Source organism: Sparus aurata, chromosome 23 (genome assembly GCF_900880675.1).
Source record: "Sparus aurata chromosome 23, fSpaAur1.1, whole genome shotgun sequence".
Taxonomy (NCBI): domain Eukaryota; kingdom Metazoa; phylum Chordata; class Actinopteri; order Spariformes; family Sparidae; genus Sparus; species Sparus aurata.
In genome coordinates, this window is record NC_044209.1 from 18869908 (window position 1) to 18894857 (window position 24950).

The 24950-nt window shown below is 40.4% G+C and overlaps 2 protein-coding genes, 1 pseudogene and 2 gene segments (V, D, J or C); 1 reads left to right on the forward strand and 4 right to left on the reverse strand.

Moving 5' to 3' along the window:
* Nucleotides 1–1851: 1851 nt before the first annotated feature.
* LOC115575209 (cytochrome P450 2K1-like) lies at nucleotides 1852–5358 on the reverse strand. Its single transcript, XM_030407081.1, has 9 exons — nucleotides 5042–5358; nucleotides 4552–4714; nucleotides 4318–4467; nucleotides 4072–4232; nucleotides 3236–3415; nucleotides 2993–3134; nucleotides 2700–2884; nucleotides 2431–2572; nucleotides 1852–2336 (listed from the first exon to the last, which is right to left on the reverse strand). Exons 1-9 carry the CDS (start codon nucleotides 5237–5239, stop codon nucleotides 2149–2151), a joined length of 1509 nt encoding a protein of 502 aa, XP_030262941.1. The 5' UTR covers nucleotides 5240–5358; the 3' UTR covers nucleotides 1852–2148.
* Nucleotides 5359–5945: 587 nt separating this feature from the next.
* On the forward strand, nucleotides 5946–6694 carry LOC115575214 (T cell receptor gamma variable 4-like). The segment is given in 2 exon segments: nucleotides 5946–6141; nucleotides 6234–6694. Coding segments are annotated over 2 exon segments (378 nt in total).
* Nucleotides 6695–10948: 4254 nt separating this feature from the next.
* Nucleotides 10949–20154, reverse strand: LOC115575212 (immunoglobulin lambda-1 light chain-like). 2 transcript variants are annotated; one of them, XM_030407084.1, is made up of 4 exons: nucleotides 20070–20154; nucleotides 19652–19977; nucleotides 12170–12203; nucleotides 10949–11475 (listed from the first exon to the last, which is right to left on the reverse strand). In XM_030407084.1, exons 1-4 carry the CDS (start codon nucleotides 20107–20109, stop codon nucleotides 11150–11152), a joined length of 726 nt encoding a protein of 241 aa, XP_030262944.1. In that variant the 5' UTR covers nucleotides 20110–20154; the 3' UTR covers nucleotides 10949–11149. The 2 variants fall into 2 exon arrangements, with proteins under 2 accessions (XP_030262944.1, XP_030262943.1); XM_030407083.1 differs by lacking the exons at nucleotides 19652–19977; nucleotides 20070–20154 and adding exons at nucleotides 12533–12858; nucleotides 15144–15261.
* LOC115575213 (T cell receptor beta variable 5-1-like) lies at nucleotides 16634–18569 on the reverse strand. The segment is given in 3 exon segments: nucleotides 16634–16716; nucleotides 17983–18295; nucleotides 18388–18569. Coding segments are annotated over 3 exon segments (360 nt in total).
* A 709-nt stretch (nucleotides 20155–20863) lies between the features above and the next one.
* LOC115575215 (immunoglobulin lambda-1 light chain-like) lies at nucleotides 20864–22957 on the reverse strand (annotated as a pseudogene).
* Between the last annotated feature and the right edge of the window lie 1993 nt (nucleotides 22958–24950).

Consider the following 24950-nt stretch of genomic DNA (forward strand, 5'->3'; position numbering starts at 1 on the left):
TCCGTGTGTCGTTAAACATGCAGACTGGTAGCAATAGAGAAGGACGGCTGAAGAGAAGGTCGAATTTGATGCACCAGAGCTGAAAGTGCCAGAGTCAGAAACTGACTGTTCAGTTTGTCTCTGTAACGTCACACCAGGCACTAACATACGTGAGAGCTTTAAGTGTGAAAAGGAAATGTTCACTTTTCTCCCATTTTCATGACTTACTTCTAATAAAGTAAGATTAGCCTACATTGTAAGGCCCTTTAGCTAATGTTTATGAAGTTTTGTATGTTTTATCTGGATACAGACTGATGTGAAACAGATTGATGTTATGTCGCTGTTCTATTGGCTGATATATTATAGTCAGTAGCCCAGCAGCACTAACCTGTTGAGGCAATGATAGCTTACCTTGTTATTGCTAGGCTGGACAGGGATCTTGCTCACAATTTTTCTAAAAGACGGAGAATCCACTGTTGAAAGTGGCAGCATATCTTCGACAACATACTCTGCCACAGTCTCCTCACTTCTTGAGGTTCAAGCATCGCAGAACGGGAGAATGTTTTTGCTGCTTAGTTTTTTCTCTGCTCTCATCCTCAGTTTGCTTTCTTTTGGTTACTAGCTTAATATTAGTGTGGCACCGCTCTAGATGTTTCGTTAAATTACTTGTGTTGTTTCGCGAGGTAGAGAGATCTTTTGGTTTTGCACACAAAGTGCACGTAGCTATAATGTTCTTCACATCCTTGTCTCTGAGGAACTGAAAATAATGAGCGTATGTCCGTCTTGCGAGTGTAGAGTCCAACTTGTCTGCTGCTGCAGTCGTCTTCTCCTCAATCAATAGTTCTCCAGCACTAACAGGAAGTTGTTGGCGTATTTGTATAAAAACAACACACCACTTAATTTCGGGTTTAAAATGCATTGTAACACGCGTTACTGGAATTTGTACCAAGTAAAATATTTTTTTAGTAATGCCTTACATTACTGCGTTACAGCAAAAAGTATTGCATTACAGTAATTGCATTACTTTTGTAATGCGTTACTCCCAACACTGCATTTTGAAACATACAAATTTATGTCAAAAAAGAAAATTACAGGGTGCTCTCAGGTCTCTCTTCGTCTTGGTGCGAGTGTGTCTGAAGAACGCCAAGTGGCTTCCATTTTTTTGGGATAAAACTTTGTGTTCTCCTTTAATTTCTTAATTTTTTGCTATTATGAAACATAATTTTAGAAGTTCACAGCATAACACAATGTACATAATTGTGATAAAAAGTGAGAAAAAAAAATGAGTGTATATATTCCTGTAGATCATGTATTTTACCCCAGCGATATGGTGCTGGAAAAATTTGAAAATGACCCTTAAAAGTGCTTGAAAAGTGCTTGAATTTGACCTTGAAAATGTGTACAAACCCTGCCTCTGAGAGCAGCTTGTTTATTCAGTTATGGTAGAGTGAAGTTCTACCTCCACACCATAAAAACCATAAAATGGGTGCAAAGGTAGTGAGTCCCTGACTGTTCCCTCCTGCCTCAAGGCAACCATCACTGGTACCGTGTCTAACCATCTGCTGGGTCTGGTCCTAACAGCTACTGCCCTTGTAGCTCTCTGTGTTCTGAGAAACACAATCATGCCTCAAGAGTCTTTCGATCGTTTAAAGGCTGTGTTACTGACTTCTTCAGATGCAAAGCATTTGTTTTTCACAGAGAAACAAATCTGCACATGATAAGAGACGGAGACAGCGATGTAAGCTGGTCACTACGATCCAAACCTCACACTGCTGTCGGCTGGGAGTCAGACACTGCTGCCCAAAGTTTATACACCAAGAAAACTTCTTGAAAACACAGTGCAATAATAAGAAAATCCAGGCAGAGGCAGGGTCTCTGTAGGTACAAACAATAACACATACTTTTATTTGGTTGTGTTTGAGAGGACTTACTTACTGTAGAGTTTGAGTCTATACAAAACTCTTTCAACATTTTATCATCAGCAAGACACAATTAATACTTAAATGACATCTCTAACATACAGTGTCCCCTTGGGGATCCTATAATTTGCTCATGCTTGACATCTTAGGTGTGCCTTTGATTTATAGCTGCAGTTAATTGGCGAAAGATCTACTTGACATTCTCACACACCACAGGTGTTAGAACAATCAACAGTCTCCAGCCCTTCTGTCATTGGCGACGGACTGCACGCAATTCATGAGGTGAAGGGTTGAGGCTGCTTCCCACAACTGGTGTGAGATCCAGGTCATCCTCTGTGACTCCAGGTGGAGGAGTGAAACGAAAGCGCTGGAGGAGAGAGGTGAAGAAGAGAAAGAGCTCCATCCTGGCCAGACTTTCTCCGAGACACACCCTGCGACCTGCAAGAACAAACAAGTTGCAACAAGTTAATCTAGATCATATCTTCACAAATGCTAAATATCTGTAGAGAACAAGCTAATGAAGTTGTTGTACCTGCAGAAAAAGGCATGAAGGCGTCTCTTCTGATAAATTTACCCGCCTCATCCAGGAAGTGTGAAGGGTTGAAGGTGTGCGGGCTCTCCCACTCGCTCTCATCATACAGGACAGAAGTAAGGAGAGGAAACACAGTGGTCCCCTGTCAGCACAGAGAGATATGTGCCGCATGAAATCTTGGAACAACTCCACTGCTTTTAAGAGTTTCCATAAAAGAACACATCTAACAAAACAAATGTGTGGATTCGGGCGGACATTAGGAAACTGACCCCTTTGATAAAATAGCCCTGGAAGGTGACGTCTCTGCTGGTTTTGTGAGGAAGAGCCATGGGGACGATGTTGGCCAGCCTTTGTGACTCGTGGATCACAGCGTCAGTGAAGGGCAGGTTCTTCCTGTCCTCTACTCGAACCTGACGGCTTCCCACCACCCTGCTCAGCTCCTCCTGGACCTGGTCTGAATGCATGTTAAACAGGCGTTAAATCTGATAAATATGAGACGCAACTTTAGGTTTACAGTGAGCAGTGCTCTCTGACAGGAGTAAGTGGATTTGTTTTTTTGCACCTTGAAAATGAGGATACTTGGCCATGAGAAGTAGATACCACTGAAGCGTATTTCCTGTGGTGTCAGTTCCAGCTGCAAACAGATTCATCACGCAGTAGTGCAGGTTGTCAATGTGATAGAGTGAATCCTTGATTTTAGACTCCTGGTATAAAATGCACAAAAGACAGATTATGCATACATACATACATACATCCATACGATTGCTAGACATGTGGGATCAGCAGAGGAGTTGGGGCAACTCACCTCTAGATTTTGCATACGGATCAGGAAAGCATCAACAAAGCCTCTGCACATCTCAAGGTTCAGCGTTTCTTTTAGAGCTGCTGTGATGCTTTTTATTTCCTCCTTGTTTTTCGCCGAATTCTTCATCATACATGTCCTGTTCTTAATAAAAGGGCCCAGCCAAGGAAATAAGTTGTATGCCTATAATAGAGCACAATACACACGGACCAAATTACTATTGGATTTGATATCATATTAATGGGACCCATGGTGTCATTTATTCAGTGCTTTGGTTTGGTTTGTTTAGATTGGGTGTTAATTAATTAAATTGTAGGGATATTTGGAGATGCTTTATTAGAGAAGTTCATAAATTCCAGACTGCTGGTCGAATATCTGAACATTTGACTAGCATCTGTTTTGCACAAATCTTTTGTGGGTGTACAGGAAAAGCTAAATATCTAGACAGCTAACCAGGACCCCCTCCGGAGGTCCACAGACATGTAAGAAAAGTGAAAAATCTGAAACAATCTAAAAAGTGTCATTAATGCCAACATTTTTTTTTTTTTTCATACATTTTTTTGTGAAACACCTCGTTATAAAATACAATGAATGAAAACGGCAATCAGGAAATAACAGCTAGTTGATTACGCAATTAATTGAAAATTGTTATTTACTTATTTTCCCCACTTTATTTTGTATTTCTAAAGTAAGACCCTATTTTCTTCTGTTGTTAAGGAAAGTGCTGCAAGTGGACCAAGAAATGTCCCACAATTTTGCATGGGTGTGAGTACAATGAGTGAATTTGATTTTTGGGTGAACTGTTCATGTAATATCCATGATGTAAAATGTTCTTTTACCAGGATGGAAGCTGATCCTGTCAGATGGATGGACTCGTGGACTCTCTTCACCATGGCTTGGAAGACAGGGTCTTTGTATTCAAACCTTTTGCCAAAAATGATAGCGGATATAACATTTGAAGCTGCGTTTCTAATTGCTTGAGTGTTGTTGAAGGCTTTACCTGAGAGACAAAGAGTTGCAGACATGAACTCAGGTGGAAAGTGTAAGGTATTAGAGGGATAGTGCTTTAGTGGAGATAATGTTACCGTCATATCGTTCAAATTCTTCAATCAGGTAGTGACATTCTTCGATGATTTTCTCTTCGCTAAGCCTTTTGCCCATCCCAAAATCTCTCAGCGTGGAGAGAGCAAAACGCCTCATTTCTTTCCACGTGTCGCCGTTGGAAAATATTATGCCTGGAAACAACAGTGGCGGGATTGTTTGGCCAAGAACTGAAACAAGTTACAAAAAAAAAAAAAACAGTCTGAAATGTTTCTCACCATGTCCTTGGTGGAGATCATAGAATATGGGAGTAACGTCCCTGTCTCCAAACTCTTCAGCATGGTTGACCAGAGCCTGTTTGACTGTCCTGTGTCCTGCCAGCACCACCACCTTCTTCAGTCCAAAGTAGACTGTGAACACTGGTCCATATTTTCTGGACAACTTCAAAAATGGAGGCAGGTGAAAGTGAGACTGTACTTAACTGACATATTAAAATAAAATATTCGCAAGTGGTCATTCCATGCCAGCTCACCTAGAGCCTCCCTGCTCATGTAGTGGATTTTTTGGGAAAAACTATAAAGTTTGGCCCTGTAATCTATTCCAACCCAATTCAGCGAAAATTTAGAGATTGTTGTATAAGAAATTAAAAAAAAAAAAGATAAAATTTAGCTCAGCTGGATAAATAGAAAAAAATCATCAATTTAAAAGTATTTGCAGTAAGGCAATAGGATTTCGAGCTATTCAACATGATGACCCACAATTTCTTACCTGACAGAGCGAGCTGTCGAGCCTCTTGAGATCCACCTGAAGCAGGTTGCCAAGCAGGGGGAGAGGCGTTGGTCCTGGAGGTTTCCTTCTCTCATCTTGGGAGCTGAGGCTGGAGGAAAGAATTAGCAGCACCACCAGGCCCACAATGGCCGCCAGCAGGGAGACTGAGGCGGTGGATTGGAAAAGAGCTTCGAACATGAGGCTGCAGTTACCTGACCAGTTGTCCTCTTAGTGAGTGACTGAAAAGTGGGTCGAAATGAGCACAGTCCAGCTGGATTAAATATTATGCAGCACAAGCAGGTCCTTCACATCAGGTCTGCCGCCAGTTGTTGGCTTAGTTAGATAAAAATTCACAGGGGTTACCTAAAATACAGAAATAGAGTCAAGCCAGTCCTTGATCTCATTAACATGTACGAAAATGCTCAATCTTAACACTAGAGGGAGACAGAGATCCATGTAGAAATTCTTAACACAGTACAAGCTGTTAGAGTTTTATTTGCTTCATCCAGAGTGTTGAATTAATGTTTTGTTTGAACTCGTAGCTGACAGCAGCAAAGCACTACATGGGTTCTCTCCTATGTGGGATGTATTATTTTCCACAAGACAGATCAACACATTCCTCCATAGCAAGACAAAACCAGTAATCCTCTGCAACCAAAAATAATAGCACTATATTTTCTGGACATGGGTTTGTTGGTGACGCCCTGCAGGCCTTGATCACACGGACAAATGGCTCTCAGCTGAAAATCTTGTTGGAAGATATCACAGTTTCGTGTGTGCGCCATCGTGTAATTTTTACATTGCAAATAAAAGTCACCGTCAACATTTTCAATAATGTAGACAGAAAAGACTTTTCCCTTTACAGAAGATAAGAGAGCAACACATGTGACAAAGCATACAGACTGAAGCAGAGCTCCTCCTCCTGTCACTCACTCTCAGTTTCAGTGTTGTATTAAAGTGCTCCTCCAGCACCTCCTCTCCTCATCCTCCAAAGCCTCCAATCTGTCAGCAGTCAGCTCACTTTCCAAGTCACAAGGCCATTCTCACACACACTGACAACATGCTGGGGACCCTCTGCACTCTCATCACTGCTCTAACATGTAAGGAGGCTGACTGACTGCAGCTTTGACCTCATGTTGGATTCATCAGTCTGTGTGTTTCTCTTGACTCCATGTCATCTTGTTGTTTCCAGGTGTGAGTGGTGCGACGGTGGTGAAACAGAAGCCTCCTGTTGTGACGCTGAGGAGAGGAGAGACAGCCACCATGGACTGTAACCTGGGGACTGTTACTACCAGTGCTGCTCGCTGGTATAAACAGATTCCTGGTAGAGCTCCTCAGTTTGTGCTGGTTTACTTTCACAGGTGGTGGACTGTAACTTATGGCACCGGTTTCTCCTCTCCGAAACACTCATCAAATTATCGCAGCGAATCAGAATATTATTTGATCATCAACAATGTGGAGGACGGAGACTCAGCAGTCTATTACTGTGCAACATGGGATGACCCTTCTAAAGAGTTCGTATCACAGTGATTTACACTGTGACAAAAACCTCCTCGCTGAATACTTCTGCTTTTTGAGACGCATCTCAACCAGGAATGAGGCAACAACCGATCTCTGTTACACTCAGCATGAATTTAAACATCTACTTTTACAAATGTCTTACATCATTGTGTTTGATGACACATATTCATTCAATAAACACACACACACACACACACACACACACATACGCACACTGCTGCACTGATTTCAGATGGACAACAAAAGCAGCTGGTGACACCGTGTTCGTCAGAGGAGCCACATTGCTGTATCCATCTGCTTACAATAGGTCTACAATGTACTCGGCAGCAACCAGAAAACATTTAAAAAGAAACTTGGGGTTTCGAGGATCACTCAAATCAATCTGAAGAGAGTTTGCTTTACAGACCGTGGAGTGCAACATTGCAAATTCTGGCAGAAACTATTGTGCCTTGTAATGGAAAGAGGAGACTGAGTTGGAAAAGGTGCAAGGAAACGAAAAACAGTCATGACCTAAAAAATAAAAAAAGGTGTTCTCTCTTATCACTGATTAAAAAAAAATGATCAAGACACTCAATGAAACAAACTTTATGATAGAAAACAGGTTTGTCTAAATTTCTACTCACATATAGGCCAGTTAATTCAGTAATTTGACTGAAATGCTTTAAATCAAATTCTATCATGTCTTTAATGTTTTATCCTGTTAATTCGACTAACACAGATGGAAGACATACTGCATGTCGAGATCTTAAAGTTCTTAGTTCGTTTTAAGGTTTGTATCTTGCTGCTAAATTGTGCAAAGACAATTATAGTCAAGATAATGAGACATACACAATTACATAATTATATATTTTTTTATGGATTAATGTTGCTTATTGCTGGTTTAGTCTCTTAGTCCAGACGTTAGAAAAGTCTCTTAGAATGAGCAAATGAAACCGATTTTTCATCCTCCGTCAGTGAAGCGTCACCTCTCTGCTCCTCCCTCTCTTCCTTCCCAGGATGCACCTGCAGGCCTCCTCTCCTTATTTATAGCTCCATGTAAATGAAGAGGTCAAGTTTCAGCTCTCTGTCAGATCAGAGGGAACTGAATTAAATCACACGTATTAAGAATCGAGCAGAGAAACAAATGTATGACAGTAAAACTGCAGGAAGTCTTTCTCACATCATGATGTTGTAATATTTTGTCTCAGGGGGGAGACGTTTCATACGTCGACAATAATGGAGACAGAAAAGACTTTTCCCTTTACAGAAGATAAGAGAGCAACACGTGTGACAAAACATGCAGACTGAAGCAGAGCTCCTCCTCCTGTCACTCACTCTCAGTTTCAGTGTTGTATTAAAGTGCTCCTCCAGCACCTCCTCTCCTCATCCTCCAAAGCCTCCAATCTGTCAGCAGTCAGCTCACTTTCCAAGTCACAAGGCCATTCTCAGCACACACTGACAACATGCTGGGGACCCTCTGCACTCTCATCACTGCTCTAACATGTAAGGAGGCTGACTGACTGCAGCTTTCACTTCATGTTGGATTCATCAGTCTGTGTGTTTCTCTTGACTCCATGTCATCTTGTTGTTTCCAGGTGTGAGTGGTGCAACGGTGGTGACACAGAAGCCTCCTGTTGTGACGCTGAGGAGAGGAGAGACAGCCACCGTGGACTGTAACCTGGGGACTGTTACTGATAGTGCTGCTCGCTGGTATAAACAGATTCCTGGAGGAGTTCCACAATATGTATTGTTTTTTTACCATGGAGACACGTCTGTATTTTATGGATCCGGTTTTTCTTCTCCCAAATTTACATCTACCCATCAATCCAAATCAGATTATCGTTTGATCATCAAAAATGTGGAGGAGGGAGACTCAGCAGTCTATCACTGTACAACATGGGACAAGCTCTGTTAAAGAGCGTGTATCACAGTGATTTACACTGTGACAAAAACCTCCTCACTGAACACTTCTGCTTTTTCAGTCTCAACTAATGCTCTCTATAATTACCTTACATGAGACTTTAATAAATGATGACAAACCAGAATCTTGAGGGGCAAAGTAAATTTAAAGTTCACATACGAAGCTCTCTCATCACTGAACTCATTGATTATGTGGTCAATACCTTTATCAATCAGTGCGTCTGGAAAACATGATGATGTTCAACAAGTTTGCAAACAAAAGGAATACAAAGCTGTTCATGTACATATAATACATGCATCATATATAAACATGAAATATTCCTTTATGTGGTGTGATCACCAGGATTTATGGTCATTTCTGTATTTTAATGCTGTCATTAAACGTTCAAGCCAGTTTAGTAAAAGGTAAAAGGTGAAGGTCTACCACTTCAACATTCTTCTACATGTTGGGCTGTAATTGTCAGGCGGGGGGTTAAAGGGGGGACTATGGAAAGGGGAAGGTGGACCCAAATGCAGTCAAGCACGGGAGGCAAGGATATTGGGAAACAAAAGCGAGCTTTATTTTACCAAAGCTGATATCAAAAAACCAAAAGCAGACAAAACAGGGGCAAGAGGCAAAGTAGCAACACAACAGCAAGACAAAGTAGCAAAATAAAACAGTTCCACAAAGTGCAAAGAAAAAGGCAAAGTACAAATCAAACATGGAAAACTCAAAACCAAAACATACCAAGACGGGACTCGAAGAACATGGACGAGAGCACGGACGTAAACAGGGGCTGACAAGAACATACGGACGCTGACAAGAACATACGGACGCTGACAAGAACATTGACCAGACAGGGAGTGAAGGGAAACACACAGACTAAGTACACAAACACTGATGACAAGACGAGGAACAGGTGAGGTGGACCAACAGGTGAGATAACGAAGGGGAGGAGCACATGAGAACATGAAGGGACCAGGGCAATGGACAGAGGGAGCCAGAGGGAACATAGGAAAAACACAGGAGAAGGACACATGAGGGCATGGGAAAAACAAGACACAAGACAAGATACAGAGACATGGAAATCAAATACAAGAAAACACAAGACAAAACCAGACAAGAACACGACAGACAGATCTACAGTCATGACAGTAATAGGTCATGATAAAAAAAGTCAAATTGTATATTTACACATAGAGCAGTGGAGTCTGGAGGACCTCCACAGTGTCAACAAAACACAGGGTCAATTATGTCTTTTACATTAAATCAGCTGGTTTGATTCAATCTGATTGTTTAAAGATGTCTTTCAGCTTCAGCAAGTTGAACATGAAATAATTATAACACTGATTCTGCAGTCAATAACACTCAGACAAGATTAGATGCTCTGTCAGAATTTTGATCTTTTGAAGGAGAAAATGTTCATCATTAACATCAGACTGAATTCACTGATCACATCTAAATATCTCCACCATGAAAACAATAAGGATGCAGCAGACTGAGAATCATTCCTCAATCCAGCAGTGGTTGGAATTATGACTTGAATATGTGTCTTTAGATTCAGAAAACTTCCTTGTTATTAGATTTTAATTTGAAATAAAATCACAACATAGAGAGTAATATTACTTTGTCTGGCTTTGTTGCCTGCCAGAATGAACACGTTAGAAAAATCAGATAAAATGATCAAATGAAACTGAGTTTTCATCCTCCGTCAGTGAAGCGTCACCTCTCTGCTCCTCCCTCTCTTCCTTCCCAGGATGCACCTGCAGGCCTCCTCTCCTTATTTATAGCTTCATGTAAATGAAGAGGTCAAGAATCAACTCTGTAAGATCATTAAAACAGCTAGCTCATGCTTTCATGGTATATACTTACAGACGTCAAACTGTATATATAGCTATTTTTAATCCCATTTTTTGAATGAAGACAGAATACAACAAACAATCAAACAAGGAACAAGCAAACATAAAACTGAGGAGTTTATTCAATGTTGCCTTTAACCACGAGGCGTAGACACCTGCTAATGAGAAACTCTATCGCAGCTACAAGTACTGTGTTGATAAAACACGAATCAATCAATGAAAAAAAGACTTTTGCTCGGTGAATTTGCTGTCAGTTATTCATATTTGCTTCATCTGGAGCTGTAGGAGTGGCAATAACTACATCAACAAGTCTCAAGTTCTAAATTCAAAAGAGAATCCACGTGCCTACAGAGTCTCACAAAATCAGATTCCTTTGGTTTTCATTTATTAGAAAAAAGTTTTAAAAAAATAAATAAAATTACTTTACATAACAAAAAACAAAATGCTTATTAAAATATTTCATGCAAAACACAGCAAAGCTAAAATACTCCCACCAACAATCAGAGCTTCCTATTATTTTAGAGCTAGTATTACAGATGCAGATTAATCCGGTCACCCTCTCTTCTCTGCAGCAATCTGACAATAGTTTGCAGAAGACTTTCTTGTTTGGATTATGATTTAGAGAACACAAATAAATACAAAGAGATGTTTGTTCACAGTTTTTTGTGTTTTTATTGAATGAGTCTTGAAAAAAGCAGCAGAGTCAAAGCTGAAACAACACCTCCACCTAACTGTCACAACTTTTATTACAAGCATGCAGACACATCTCTTCTAACATGTGAACCTCGTCATGAGCAAACAGCACAAACAGTAAAGAAGCAGATGTGAGATGGTCATTCTGCTCCTCTACTATTCTTCAGTGGGACAGTCTGACTTGTTGATGTTTTTCTCTGCAGTCTGGGAGCCCAAAGACACTTTACATGTGTAAACCTTCTCCATGTTCCAGTCTGACGTCTGTATCGCCAGAAAGCTGCTGATTTGGAAAGTCTGGTCCGGTTGCTGAACAGCGGTGCTGGTAGAGATCCCGCTGCTCACTGGACTCCCACCAGCCAACCAGCTCACATCTGCAAAAGGCACAGACTGACTGGACAGACAGACCAGACTGGCTTTGTTGGACTGGAGCTCAGCGCTGGACGGAGGGAAGAGTGTGAGGACAGGAGGCGGGAGGCTGGAGCCTGAAAACACATGAAGGACGTTCATCAAATCACTAGACAATAAAAATCACTGACACAGAGCATGAGAGTAACAGATTCATGTATTAGTTGTGTTGAAATTATAACAAACACCATGAAGAAATTAAGTATTTTAAATCTGTGATGAGCAAATTTAGAAACGATTAACTAAAATATCAGCAGTGGAAAACAAAATCTCTCAAAATCATATATATATATATATATATTTCTATGTTGGCAACAAATTCATAAAGTCACCTGTTGTGTCTTCTAACATCAGTCACTGTGATAAATGACAGTATATCAGTCATCTGTCTAACCACCAAAGAAAAAACTGTATTTAAATTAGAAACAGTCACAATAACATTCAGCTGCATCACAAGACCTGTAGTTTAGTGTTGACTTCACAATGTGATATATTCTTTAAAAACGTTAAACTTGTCTGAAGTCATGAAAATAAAAGAACATAATCTATCAACTGTTAAAAAGTAGTTTTAAGAAAGTGTTTTAAATATATTGATCATTCACAGATCTTTACTTTGCCTCAACAACATCTGGCATCAAAGATGATGTAAAACAAAAATCAACAGGATCAATATTTTATCAAATTAGCAACATTTAAAATGATGATTTTCTCTCAATATGTATCAGAAACTGAAAATCTGTCCTGTTACATGATGAGTTCAAAAGTACTTACTTGTCACAATCAGCTTGGTTCCTTGTCCGAATACCACAGTGATTCAGTTTGTACACATGGCCGTACAAAAACCTCCTGACTCTCACTAATGAGGGGAGCGGAACTGAAACATCCTGTTGAGACCAACTTTCACTGTCAACATCTCATTCACTTCATCAGTCTGCTTATGTTGACATATATGAACATATATGAACATGTATATTTATATATGTTGTATCCTTTAGTTTTCATGGTGGAGATGTTCAAAGTCCAGATGTGATCATCAAACTGAGGAGAACAATCATGAAAATGTTCTCAGAATTCATCAGAGCTGCAGTGAGTCTCTCACTGAGGTTTTTGTCACAGTGTGAATCACTGTGATACAGCTGCAGAAGCAGAGTCGTCCCATGTCTGACAGTAATACACAGCAGAGTCTCCTGTCTCTGCTCTCTTTATGATGAACTGGTAATCTATGTTTGATGAGGCTTTAGAGTTGAATCGGTCTGAGGAGAATCCTGATCCAAAGCTGAGTGAACTGCCAGAATAGCGAAATCTCAGAACATACTGAGGAGCTTCACCAGGAACCTGTTTGTACCATTGGACACCATTTGCATCGTATCTCTGAATGTTGCAGTTGAGAACGACCTGTTGTCCTGTAGAAACTGTGTGGACAGCAGGCGTCTGGGTCAGCACGATCACTGCATCAACATCTGTCAACACACGCACAGAGGAACACATGAGTGAGAGGTGTGTGTGTGTGTAGAAATCTGGGCTGTGAAAGGAGAGAGAAGAATATCTGACATGTTAGATCAGTGATGAGAGTGCAGAGGGTCCCCGGCATGTTGTCAGTTTGTGCTGTAAACGTCCCTTACTGTCCAGCTGAGAGGTGAGCAGGTTGGAGTGTGAGGAGAAGAGAGACTGAAGCTTATAAAGAGACTGAGGAGAGGAGAAGAGGAGGAGGAGGAGCTCCAACACTCAACACTGACTTCAGTCACTGATAAACTAAATAGATTTTGTTTTCAAATTAACAGATTCGGATTGTTTCAAGAACTATTTTCATAACTTCTGTTCTTCACAAAGAAGTCTTCATGTTTTTAGAGGTCTGTTGATGTCATCTGAATAATAAAACCAGTTGTGTTATCTCGTTAATTTTCTCTCTGCTTAGTTCTATTTCTCCACTGATGACACTTAAATTACTCCTTCCTGGGTTCATAGATCAATGTTGTATCGAACTGAACTCTTGAGATCGTAAGTGAAAAGGTTTCAATATCAAAGAAGAAGTGTAGCAATTTCAAATAATTACATACATACATACATATTTATTTTAAGATGATCAATGTTCTGTTGTTTCTGATTGTTCTCATTTCTCCCAGCTCTGGTTTATCAGCAATTTTCCAATAATTTGCTGTCAGTGAAGTAGCATCATGTTAATGCAGGCCCCACAATTTAGTTCACTGGAAACAAATCATGATTCATTAAGTTGTGACATGTTGTCGGATTAAAGCTAGGGTCTACAATCCTGGTAAGCTAGCAAGATTTGAAAGTGGCATCTCCTCTAAGTTCCACCCCCTCCCCATCCCGTCAGTGCTCCGTCCAGAGCCTTTTTCGTCACAGCCTTTTCTGCCTCAGGCTTTCTTTTCCTTGCCTATTTAGCGGGGTGAGCTGTTACAAGTAAGGCTGGCTGCATTTTCTCTGCCATTGTAACCAAATGAATGTCTTCTCCTGCAATTCTGTATTTCTGCAGAGGCTGAATATTTCTGGCATCAGTGAAACGTAACGTGTGCACAGAGAGGGGCGTATGCAGAACAAGACATGAAGGCATCTGATTGTTTTTTTCCATTTTCCATTTTCGGGCCAAATAGCACGGATTGGTCAGCTTTTTCTCAGTCCGGCAGCTGCCACAGAGGTCTGGTTATTTTCATTCCTTTTTCTGAATATATAATGTATTGACTACTCTAAGGATAGAAGGACCATTTCAACCAGTATAACAAAATGTGTTTCTGAACAACATTACAGACCCTAGCTTTAATGAAAACTTTGCATTTGGTTGTGTTTCAGCTGCAGATAACAAAACTTTTCGTTTTGTAACTTCTGGTTGTCAGATGATCTTTGAACTTGTTCATGAAGAAGGAAGAATGCAGTGAGAGGATTTATATCAAGAGGGACTTTTCACATTATTTGTGTCAACAAATGAGAATAAAATACTGCCATACAAATAGTAAAATACTGTAAATACTGTGTAGGAATACATCCTGCACACTGCATGTAATATACGTACATCAACAGCTTTGTATTGCTTTTGTTTGCCAACTTGTTGAACATCATCATGTTTTGTCAGACCTACTGGTGATGAAGGTATTTACGACATGATGAATGAGTTCAGTGATGAGAGAGCTTTGTATGTAAACTTTTAGTTTACAATGGTCCTCCAAGAAGAGTTAAGAGATTCTGGTTTGTTGTCCTTTATTGAAGTCTCATGTAGGGTAGTTATAGAGAGCAATAGTTGATGTGTCAAAGACTGGAAAAGCAGAAGTAGTTAGTGAGGAGGTTTTTGTCACAGTGTAAATCCCCGTGATACGCGCTCATCAGCAGACTTATCCGCTGTATAACAGTAATACACAGCAGAGTCTCCTGTCTCTGCTCTCTTTATGATGAACTGGTAATCTATGTTTGATGAAGCTTTAGAGTTGAATCGGTCTGATGAGAATCCTGATCCAAAGGTGAGTGAACTGCTAGAATAGTGAAATCTCAGAACAAACCGAGGAGTTTCACCAGGAACCTGTTTGTACCATTGGACACCATTTTCATCATATCTCTGAATGTTGCAGTTGAGAACGACCTGTTGTCCTGTAGAAACTGTGTAGACAGCAGGCGTCTGGGTCAGCACGATCACTGCATCAACATCTGTCAACACACACAGAGAAACACGCAAGTGAGAGGTGTGTGTGTGTGTGTGAAAATCTGGGCCGTAAAAGGAGAGAGAAGAATATCTTACATGTTAGAGCAGTGATGAGAGTGCAGAGGGTCCCCAGCATGTTGTCAGTGTGTGCTGTAAACGTCCCTTACTGTCCAGCTGAGAGGTGAGCAGGTTGGAGTGTGAGGAGAAGAGAGACTGAAGCTTATAAAGACACTGAGGAGAGGAGAAGAGGAGGAGGAGGAGCTCCAACACTCAACACTGACTTCAGTCATTCATAAACTCAATACATTTTGTTTTCACACTAACAGATTCGGATTGTTTCAAAAAATATTTTAAAAACTTCTCTTCATGTTTTTAGAGGTCTGTTGATGTCATCTGAATAATAAATCCAGTTGTGTTATTTCGTTATTTTTCTCTCTGCTTTGTTCTATTTCTCCACCGATAACACTTAGATTACTTTAACATTAAACATTAGTTTAATGTTGTATTGAACTGAACTCCTGAGGTTGTAAATGAGTCCAGTGAAAAGGTTTCAATATCAAAGACGACATGTTGTAAATTCAAATGCTTACTTCATATCTATTTTAAGATGATCAATGTTCTGTTGTTTCTGATCATTCTCATTTCTCTCAGCTCAGGTCTTATCAGCAATTTTCCAATAATTTGCTGTCAGTGAAGTAGTATCGTGTTAATGCAGGCCCCACAATTTAGTTCACTAGAAGCACATCATGAATCATTATGTTGTGACATGTTCTCAGATTAATGAAACGTTTGCATTTGGTTGTGTTTCAGCTGTAGATGACAAAACTCTTCGTTTTTTAACTTCTGGTTGTCAGCTGATTTTTGAACTTGTTCATGAAGAAGGAAGAGTGCAGTGAGAGGATTTATATCAAGAGGGACTTTTTACGTTACTTGTGTCAGTGAATGAGAATCATCTGCAGACTTTCTATAACTTCATTCTATTCTCCTGCACAACAACAATCATTATTTTGATCAGTCTGAAGACTGATTTGTACGACAGTGTAAACAGATCTGAACTTGTGTTTTAGTGGTTGACTTTTGATGGTGGGCATATTGTTTTTCCACGTGTTAAAGTATGTACACATGGCAATCTGTATGTAACTACCACTGCGGAAGATGTGAGGATGTATTTGTGAATCCAACTGAAGAGTTTAGAAGGTTAAAGTAAATTTTGAATGTAAAAGTGAGGAGGTTGCAGAAAGAATCTTCTGATGGCTTCAGTGTCAGTCAAAATGTATCAGCAGGTCAAAAAGCAGAAGTAGTTAGTGAGGAGGTTTTTGTCACAGTGTGAATCACTGTGATACGTGCTCTTTAGCAGAGTTGTCCCATGTCCTACAGTAATACACAGCAGAGTCTCCTCTCTCTGCTCTATTTATGATGAACTGGTAATCTGTGTTTGATGAGGCTTTAGAGTTGAATCGGTCTGAGGAGAATCCTGATCCAAAGATAAGTGAACTGCTAGTAAAGTAAAATCCCAGAACAAACTGAGGAGCTTCACCAGGAACCTGTTTATACCAACTGACATAAGCATTATCATATCTCTGAATGTTACAGTTGAGAACGACCTGTTGTCCTGTAGAAACTGTGTGGACAGCAGGCGTCTGGGTCAGCAAGATCACTGCATCAACATCTGTCAACACACACAGAGAAACACACAAGTAAGAGGTGTGTGTGTGAAAATCAGGGTTGTTAAAGGAGAGAGAAGAATATCTTACATGTTAGAGCAGTGATGAGAGTGCAGAGGGTCCCCAGCATGTTGTCAGTGTGTGCTGTAAACGTCCCTTACTGTCCAGCTGAGAGGTGAGCAGGTTGGAGTGTGAGGAGAAGAGAGACTGAAGCTTATAAAGACACTGAGGAGAGGAGATGAGGAGGAGGAGGAGCTCCAAGTACCTCTGGACCAGGGAGGCAGGAAGTCAGTCACAGCTGGAGGTGCTGAGGGGTCAGTCTATAGAATGATGTCATAGTTAATGGTGTGGGACATTCATGGTCCTTTGCATTCATTTGAATGGCCATGTTTACATGTATCTAAATGTTATTAATGATAATTTTGTATCAGTTTAAGAAGGTCTTGTACTTCATCAGACAGCAAACTGAAACACAAACACATTATAGTTCAAAGCAGCAACATCAACTACAGTCAACAACAGCAGGAGATGAAGAGGAGGAGAAATTCATCAGACTTCCTCATGAAATTCTTACATTTTGTGGGTTTGTTGTGTTGGAGACACTTTATAAACTTTGTGCAGAGCAGTTTCTGACAAGTTCTATATTATTTTCAGCCTTCTTGTAAATTCAGCCTGTTATAGCCTCGTATTAAGGGCTGCTGCAGCCCCCTCAGCACCTCTAGTTCCCTCCTCCATGCTGGGGACCAACATGAACACTGGACCAACCTTCATTACTAACACATAAATCCTCTGTGATGTTGCTTCTTTGCTCCTCTGTTAAGTTTAATAATTAATAAAGGGATTTAAAAAGTAAATGAAACACATCATAGATCTGTAAATCTATCTACTGATGTGAACGTAGAAGTTCTGTTTGCTCCATGAGCTTTTAACAACAGCCATGACTGTTTCTATATGAACTGTCAGCCTGTTGATGGACTTGTTACACAGAAACTGAGAGTTTCACAGCTTTTCTTTGGTCATCTGCAGTCATCAGTGTTTTGTGCTGGATTTTACCTGGATCGGGACTTTATTTTTGAATATAACAATGCTGTTTTGTCCAACAATTACTTTTTGTTGTAAATCTGCCTGTTCCTTGTTGTATTTTGTCTGTGTGAGTGTTATCATGTTTGTGGATGGTGGCTTCGTCTCAGTCGAGGTTTGTTAGAGTCTCGAAAAGAGGAAGTATTCATTGAGGAGGTTTTTGTCATTGTGTAAATCACTGTGATACCCACTCTTTAGCAGTGTCGTCCCATGTAGCACAGTAATAAACTGCTGAGTCTCCCTCCTCCACATTGGCGATTGTAAAGCGGTAATCTGCTCCTGATTGATGAGTGGGTGTGAATTTGGGAGAGGAGAAACCAGAGCCATACTGAGGAGAGCTAAATGTATGGTAATAATTCAGTATAAACTGAGGAACTCCTCCTGGAATCTGTTTATACCAGCGAGGACCATCTAAAGCAGAGTTACAGTCCATGGTGGCTGTCTCTCCTCTCCTCAGCGTCACAACAGGAGGCTTCTGTGTCACCACCGTCGCACCGTTCACACCTGGAAACAACAAGATGACATGGAGTCAAGAGAAACACACAGACTGATGAATCCAACATGAGGTGAAAGCTGCAGTCAGTCAGCCTCCTTACATGTTAGAGCAGTGATGAGAGTGCAGAGGGTCCCCAGCATGTTGTCAGTGTGTGCTGTAAACGTCCCTTACTGTCCAGCTGAGAGGTGAGCAGGTTGGAGTGTGAGGAGAAGAGAGACTGAAGCTTATAAAGACACTGAGGAGAGGAGAAGAGGAGGAGGAGGAGCTCCAACACTCAACACTGACTTCACTCATTCATAAACTCAATACATTTTGTTTTCACACTCACAGATTTGGATTGTTTCAAAAAACGTTTTCATAACTTCTCTTGTCCATAAAGAAGCCTTCATGTTTTTAGAGGTCTGTTGATGTCATCTGAATAATAAATCCAGTTGTGTTATTTCGTTATTTTTCTCTCTGCTTTGTTCTATTTCTCCACCGATAACACTTAAATTACTTTAACATTAAACTTTAGTTTAATGTTGTATTGAACTGAACTCCTGAGGTTGTAAATGAATCCAGTGAAAAGGTTTCAATATCAAAGATGACATGTTGTAAATTCAAATGCTTACTTCATATTTATTTTAAGATGATCAATGTTCTGTTGTTTCTGATCATTCTCATTTCTCTCAGCTCAGGTCTTATCAGCAATTTTCCAATAATTTGCTGTCAATGAAGTAGCATCATGTTAATGCAGGCCCCACAATTTAGTTCTCTGGAAACACATCATGAATCATTAAGTTGTGAAATGTTCTCAGATTAATGAAACGTTTGCATTTGGTTGCGTTTCAGCTGTAGATGACAAAACTCTTCGTTTTTTAACTTCTGGTTGTCAGATGATCTTTGAACTTGTTCATGAAGAAGGAAGAATGCAGTGAGAGGATTTATATCAAGAGGGACTTTTTACATTGCTTGTGTCAGGGAATGAGAATCTGCTGCAGACTTTCTATAACTTCATTCTTTTCTCCTGCAGAACAACCATCATTATTTTGATCAGTCTGAAGACTGATTTTTACGACAGTGTAAACAGATCTGAACTTGTGTTTTAGTGGTTGACTTTTGATGGTGAGCATGTTGTTTTTCCACATGTTAAAGTATGTACACATGGCAATCTGTATGTAACTACCACTGCAGAAGATGTGAGGATGTATTTGTGAATCCAACTGAAGAGTTTAGAAGGTTAAAGTAAATTTTGAATGTAAAAGTGAGGAGGTTGCAGAAAGAATCTTCTGATGGCTTCAGTCTCAGTAAAAATGTATCAGCAGGTCAAAAAGCAGAAGTATTCAGTGAGGAGGTTTTTGTCACAGTGTAAATCACTGTGATACGTACTCAGTAACAGAGCTGTCCCATATTGCACAGTGATAGACAGCTGAGTCTCCCTCCTCAACATTGTTGATGATCAAACGATAATCTGATTCGGACTGATGTGTAGATGTGAACTTTGGAGCAGAGAAACCAGAACCATATGTTGGAGCGCTTTCAGTGTGATACAACTTCAGCACAAACTGAGGAACTCCTTCCGGAATCTGTTTATACCAGCGAGGACCACTCTTCGTAACAGTCCCCAGGTTACAGTCCATGGTGGCTGTCTCTCCTCTCCTCAGCGTCACAACAGGAGGCTTCTGTGTCACCACCGTCGCACCACTCACACCTGGAAACAACAAGATGACATGGAGTCAAGAGAAACACACAGACTGATGAATCCAACATGAGGTGAAAGCTGCAGTCAGTCAGCCTCCTTACATGTTAGAGCAGTGATGAGAGTGCAGAGGGTCCCCAGCATGTTGTCAGTGTTCTGAGAATGGCCTTGTGACTTGGAAGGTGAGCTCACTGCTGACAGATTGGAGGCTTTGGAGGATGAGGAGAGGAGGTGCTGGAGGAGCACTTTAATACAACACTGAAACTGAGAGTGAGTGACAGGAGGAGGAGCTCTGCTTCAGTCTGCATGCTTTGTCACACGTGTTGCTCTCTTATCTTCTGTAAAGGGAAAAGTCTTTTCTGTCTCCATTATTGTCGACGTAGGAAACGTCTCCCCCCGAGACAAAATATTACAACATCATGATGTGAGAAAGACTTCCTGCAGTTTTATTGTCGTACATTTGTTTCTCTGCTCGCTTCCTAATACATGTGATTTAATTCAGTTCCCTCTGATCTGACAGAGAGCTGACACTTGACCTCTTCATTTACATGGAGCTATAAATAAGGAGAGGAGGCCTGCAGGTGCATCCTGGGAAGGAAGAGAGGGAGGAGCAGAGAGGTGACGCTTCACTGATGGAGGATGAAAACTCAGTTTCATTTGTTGTTTTATCTGATTTTTCTAACGTCTTCATTCTGGCATGCAACTAAAACCAGACAAAGTAATATTACGCTCTATGTTGTTATTTTATTTTAAATTGATATCTAATGACAAGGAAGTTTTCTGAATCTATAGACACATATTCAAGTAATAATTGAACAGAAATATGTCTGTAATCTAAGTGTCCCGAATTAACTCTACTGTGGAACATTATAGTGTTTTAAATAAATACAAAGAGATGTTTATTCACAGTTTTTTGTGTTTTTATTGAATGAGTCTTGAAAAAAGCAGCAGAGTCAAAGCTGAAACAACACCTCCACCTAACTGTCACAACATTTATTACAAGCATGCAGACACATCTCTTCTAACATGTGAACCTGGTCATGAGCAAACAGCACAAACAGTAAAGAAGCAGATGTGAGATGGTCATTCTGCTCCTCTACTATTCTTCAGTGCGACAGTCTGACTTGTTGATGTTTTTCTCTGCAGTCTGGGAGCCCAAAGACACTTTACATGTGTAAACCTTCTCCATGTTCCAGTCTGACGTCTGTATCGCCAGAAAGCTGCTGATTTGGAAAGTCTGGTCCGGTTGCTGAACAGCGGTGCTGGTAGAGATCCCGCTGCTCACTGGACTCCCACCAGCCAACCAGCTCACGTCTGCAAAAGGCACAGACTGACTGGACAGACAGACCAGACTGGCTTTGTTGGACTGGAGCTCAGCGCTGGACGGAGGGAAGAGTGTGAGAACAGGAGGAGGGAGGCTGGAGCCTGAAAACACATGAAGGACGTTCATCAAATCATTACACATTAAAAATCACTGACACAAAGCATGAGAGTAACAGATTCATGTATTAGTTGTGTTGAAATTATAACAAACACCATGAAGAAATTAAGTATTTTAAATCTGTGATGAGCAAATTTAGAAATGATTACCTAAAATATCAGCAGTGGAAAACACAATCTATGAAAGTCATAATTCATATGTCACCTTTTATGTCTTATAACATGATATAATTCTATCAGTCACTGTGATAAATGACAGTATATCAGCCGTCTGTCTAACCACCAAAGAAAAAACTGTATTTAAATTAGAAACAGCGACAATAATATTCAGCTACATCACAAGACCTGTAGTTTAGTGATGACTTCACAATGTGATGAACTCTTTAAAAACATTAAACTTGTCTGAAGTCATGAAAATAAAAGGACATAATCTATCAACTGTTAAAAAGTAGTTTTATAGAAAAATGATTTATATGTTGTGATCCTTCACAGATCTTTACTTTGCCTCAACAACATCTGGCATCAAAGATGATATAAAACAAAAATCAACAGGATCAATATTTTATAAAATTAGCAACATTTAAAATGATGATTTTCTCTCAATATGTATCAGAAACTGAAAATCTGTCCTGTTACATGATGAGTTCAAAAGTACTTACTTGTCACAATCAGCTTGGTTCCTTGTCCGAATACCACAGTGATTCAGTTTGTACACATGGCCGTACAAAAACCTCCTGACTCTCACTAATGAGGGGAGCGGAACTGAAACATCCTGTTGAGACCAACTTTCACTGTCAACATCTCGTTCACGTCATCAGTCTGTTTATGTTGACATATATGAACATATATGAACATATATATTTATATATGTTGTATCCTTTAGTTTTCATGGTGGAGATGTTCAAAGTCCAGATGTGATCATCAAACTGAGAAGAACAATTATGAAAATATTTCTCAGAATTCATCAGAGCTGCAGTGAGTCTCTCACTGAGGTTTTTGTCACAGCTTGAATCACTGTGATACGTCCTCATCAGCAGATTCATCCAATGTCTTACAGTAATACACAGCAGAGTCTCCTGTCTCTGCTCTCTTTATGGTGAACTGGTAATCTATGTTTGATGAAGCTTTAGAGTTGAATCGGTCTGATGAGAATCCTGATCCAAAGCTCGAGTGAACTGTCAGAATAGTAAAATCTCAGAACATACTGAGGAGCTTCACCAGGAACCTGTTTATACCAACTGACATAATTCCATCATATCTCTGAATGTTACAGTTGAGAACGACCTGTTGTCCTGTAGAAACTGTGTGGACAGCAGGCGTCTGGGTCAGCACGATCACTGCATCAACATCTGTCAACACACACACAGAGACACATGAGTGAGAGGTGTGTGTTGTGAAAATCTGGGCTGTAAAAGGAGAGAGAAGAATATCTTACATGTTAGAGCAGTGATGAGAGTGCAGAGGGTCCCCAGCATGTTGTCAGTGTGTGCTGTAAACGTCCCTTACTGTCCAGCTGAGAGGTGAGCAGGTTGGAGTGTGAGGAGAAGAGAGACTGAAGCTTATAAAGACACTGAGGAGAGAAGAAGAGGAGGAGGAGGAGGAGGAGCTCCAAGTACCTCTGGACCAGGGAGGCAGGAAGTCAGTCACAGCTGGAGGTGCTGAGGGGTCAGTCTATAGAATGATGTCATAGTAAATGGTGTGGGACATTCATGGTCCTTTGCATTCATTTGAATGGCCAGCAACATCAACTACAGTCAACCACAGCAGGAGATGAAGAGGAGGAAAAATTCATCAGATTTCTTTATGAAATTCTTACATTTTGTGGGTTTGTTGTGTTGGAGACACTTTATAAACTTTGTGGAGAGCTGTTTCTGACAAGTTCTATATTATTTTCAGCCTTCTTGTAAATTTAGCCTGTTATAGCCTCGTATTAAGGGCTGCTGCAGCCCCCTCAGCACCTCTAGTTCCCTCATCCACGCTGGGGACCAACATGAACACCGGACCAACCTTCATCACTAACACATAAATCCTCTGTGATGTTGCTTCTTTGCTCCTCTGTTGAGTTTCCTTTAAGAAAAGTGATCAATAAAGGGATTTAAAAGTAAATTAAACACACCATGGATCTGTAAATCTATCTACTGACTGAACGTAGAAGTTCTGTTTGCTCCGTTGAGCTTTTAACAACAGCCATGATTGTTTCTATATGAACTGTGAGCCTGTTGATGGACTTGTTACACAGAAACTGAGAGTTTCACAGCTTCTCTTTGGTCATCTGCAGTCGCCAGTGTTTTGCGCTGCATTCACCACAAGAATCTTAAATTACCCAGAGTCTCCAGGACATTCTGTTTAAATATAAAAAAAATACAAATAAGGTTTGCTAGAGTCTCAAAAAGAGGAAGAAGTTACTGAGGAGGTTTTTGTCACAGTGTAAATCACTGTGATACACGCTCTTTAACAGAGTTGTCCCATGTTGTACAGTAATAGACTGCAGAGTCTCCCTCCTCCACATTGTTGATGATCAAACGATAATCTGATTCGGACTGATGTGTAGATGTGAACTTTGGAGAGGAGAAACCAGAACCATAGTGTATAGATCCCCAGCTGTGATGAAAACACAACACAAACTGAGGAACTCCTCCAGGAATCTGTTTATACCACCAAGCATAACTATCAGTAACAGTCCCCAGGTTACAGTCCATGGTGGCTGTCTCTCCTCTCCTCAGCGTCACAACAGGAGGCTTCTGCGTCACCACCGTCGCACCACTCACACCAGGAAACAACAAGATGACATGGAGTCAAGAGAAACACACAGACTGATGAATCCAACATGAGGTGAAAGCTGCAGTCAGTCAGCCTCCTTACATGTTAGAGCAGTGATGAGAGTGCAGAGGGTCCCCAGCATGTTGTCAGTGTGTGCTGTAAACGTCCCTTACTGTCCAGCTGAGAGGTGAGCAGGTTGGAGTGTGAGGAGAAGAGAGACTGAAGCTTATAAAGACACTGAGGAGAGGAGAGGAGGAGGAGGAGGAGCTCAGACACTCAACACTGACTTCAGTCATCGATAAACTAGATTGTGTTTGTGGTCTCTTTGCAATACAACTGTTGTGTTTTTATTATATTAACCAAAACCACTGACTCTCGACTTTTATTACTTTAATGTGTCTGTTAGTATCGGTCTGTAATTTTCTCTGTGAGGCACTTTGGTCAACATTATAATAGTTGTACTTTAATACTTTTGTTTCACATCTTTGCATATTTCAACTATTGCTATCTATAAAGTGTGGGTTTTTTTTCTTATGACTGTATTATTAAAGCTTCAGATCGTATTTTCAGAACATCTTGATGTAGCAGAACTAGCCGACTGACTGACATTGTTACATTTACAGAAATTTAGATAAATGTGTCATAGCCTTATGAAATGAAACATTTGTTGTTTTAAAGTATCTTTCATAATAAAAAAAAAAATGACTTGACTGAAGGGAAAGTGTGATATCCTTACCCTTAATATCATGAACTTCAGAGGTCATTTAAGATTCATGGTGGGTTTA

Coding starts and splice junctions, on each gene's coding strand:
- LOC115575209 (XM_030407081.1), bottom strand. CDS start 5,239: ATGTTCGAAGCTCTTTTCCAATCCACCGCCTCAGTCTCCCTGCTGGCG. Junction 3,416..4,071: donor CAGGATCAGCTTCCATCCTG/GTAAAAGAACAT, acceptor GCTCTATTATAG/GCATACAACTTATTTCCTTG. Junction 2,337..2,430: donor CTTCATGCCTTTTTCTGCAG/GTACAACAACTT, acceptor TTGTTCTTGCAG/GTCGCAGGGTGTGTCTCGGA.
- LOC115575212 (XM_030407084.1), bottom strand. CDS start 20,109: ATGCTGGGGACCCTCTGCACTCTCATCACTGCTCTAACAT. Junction 19,978..20,069: donor TCTCATCACTGCTCTAACAT/GTAAGGAGGCTG, acceptor TGTTGTTTCCAG/GTGTGAGTGGTGCGACGGTG. Junction 11,476..12,169: donor AACCAAGCTGATTGTGACAA/GTAAGTACTTTT, acceptor ATGTGTTTTCAG/GCTCCAGCCTCCCGCCTCCT.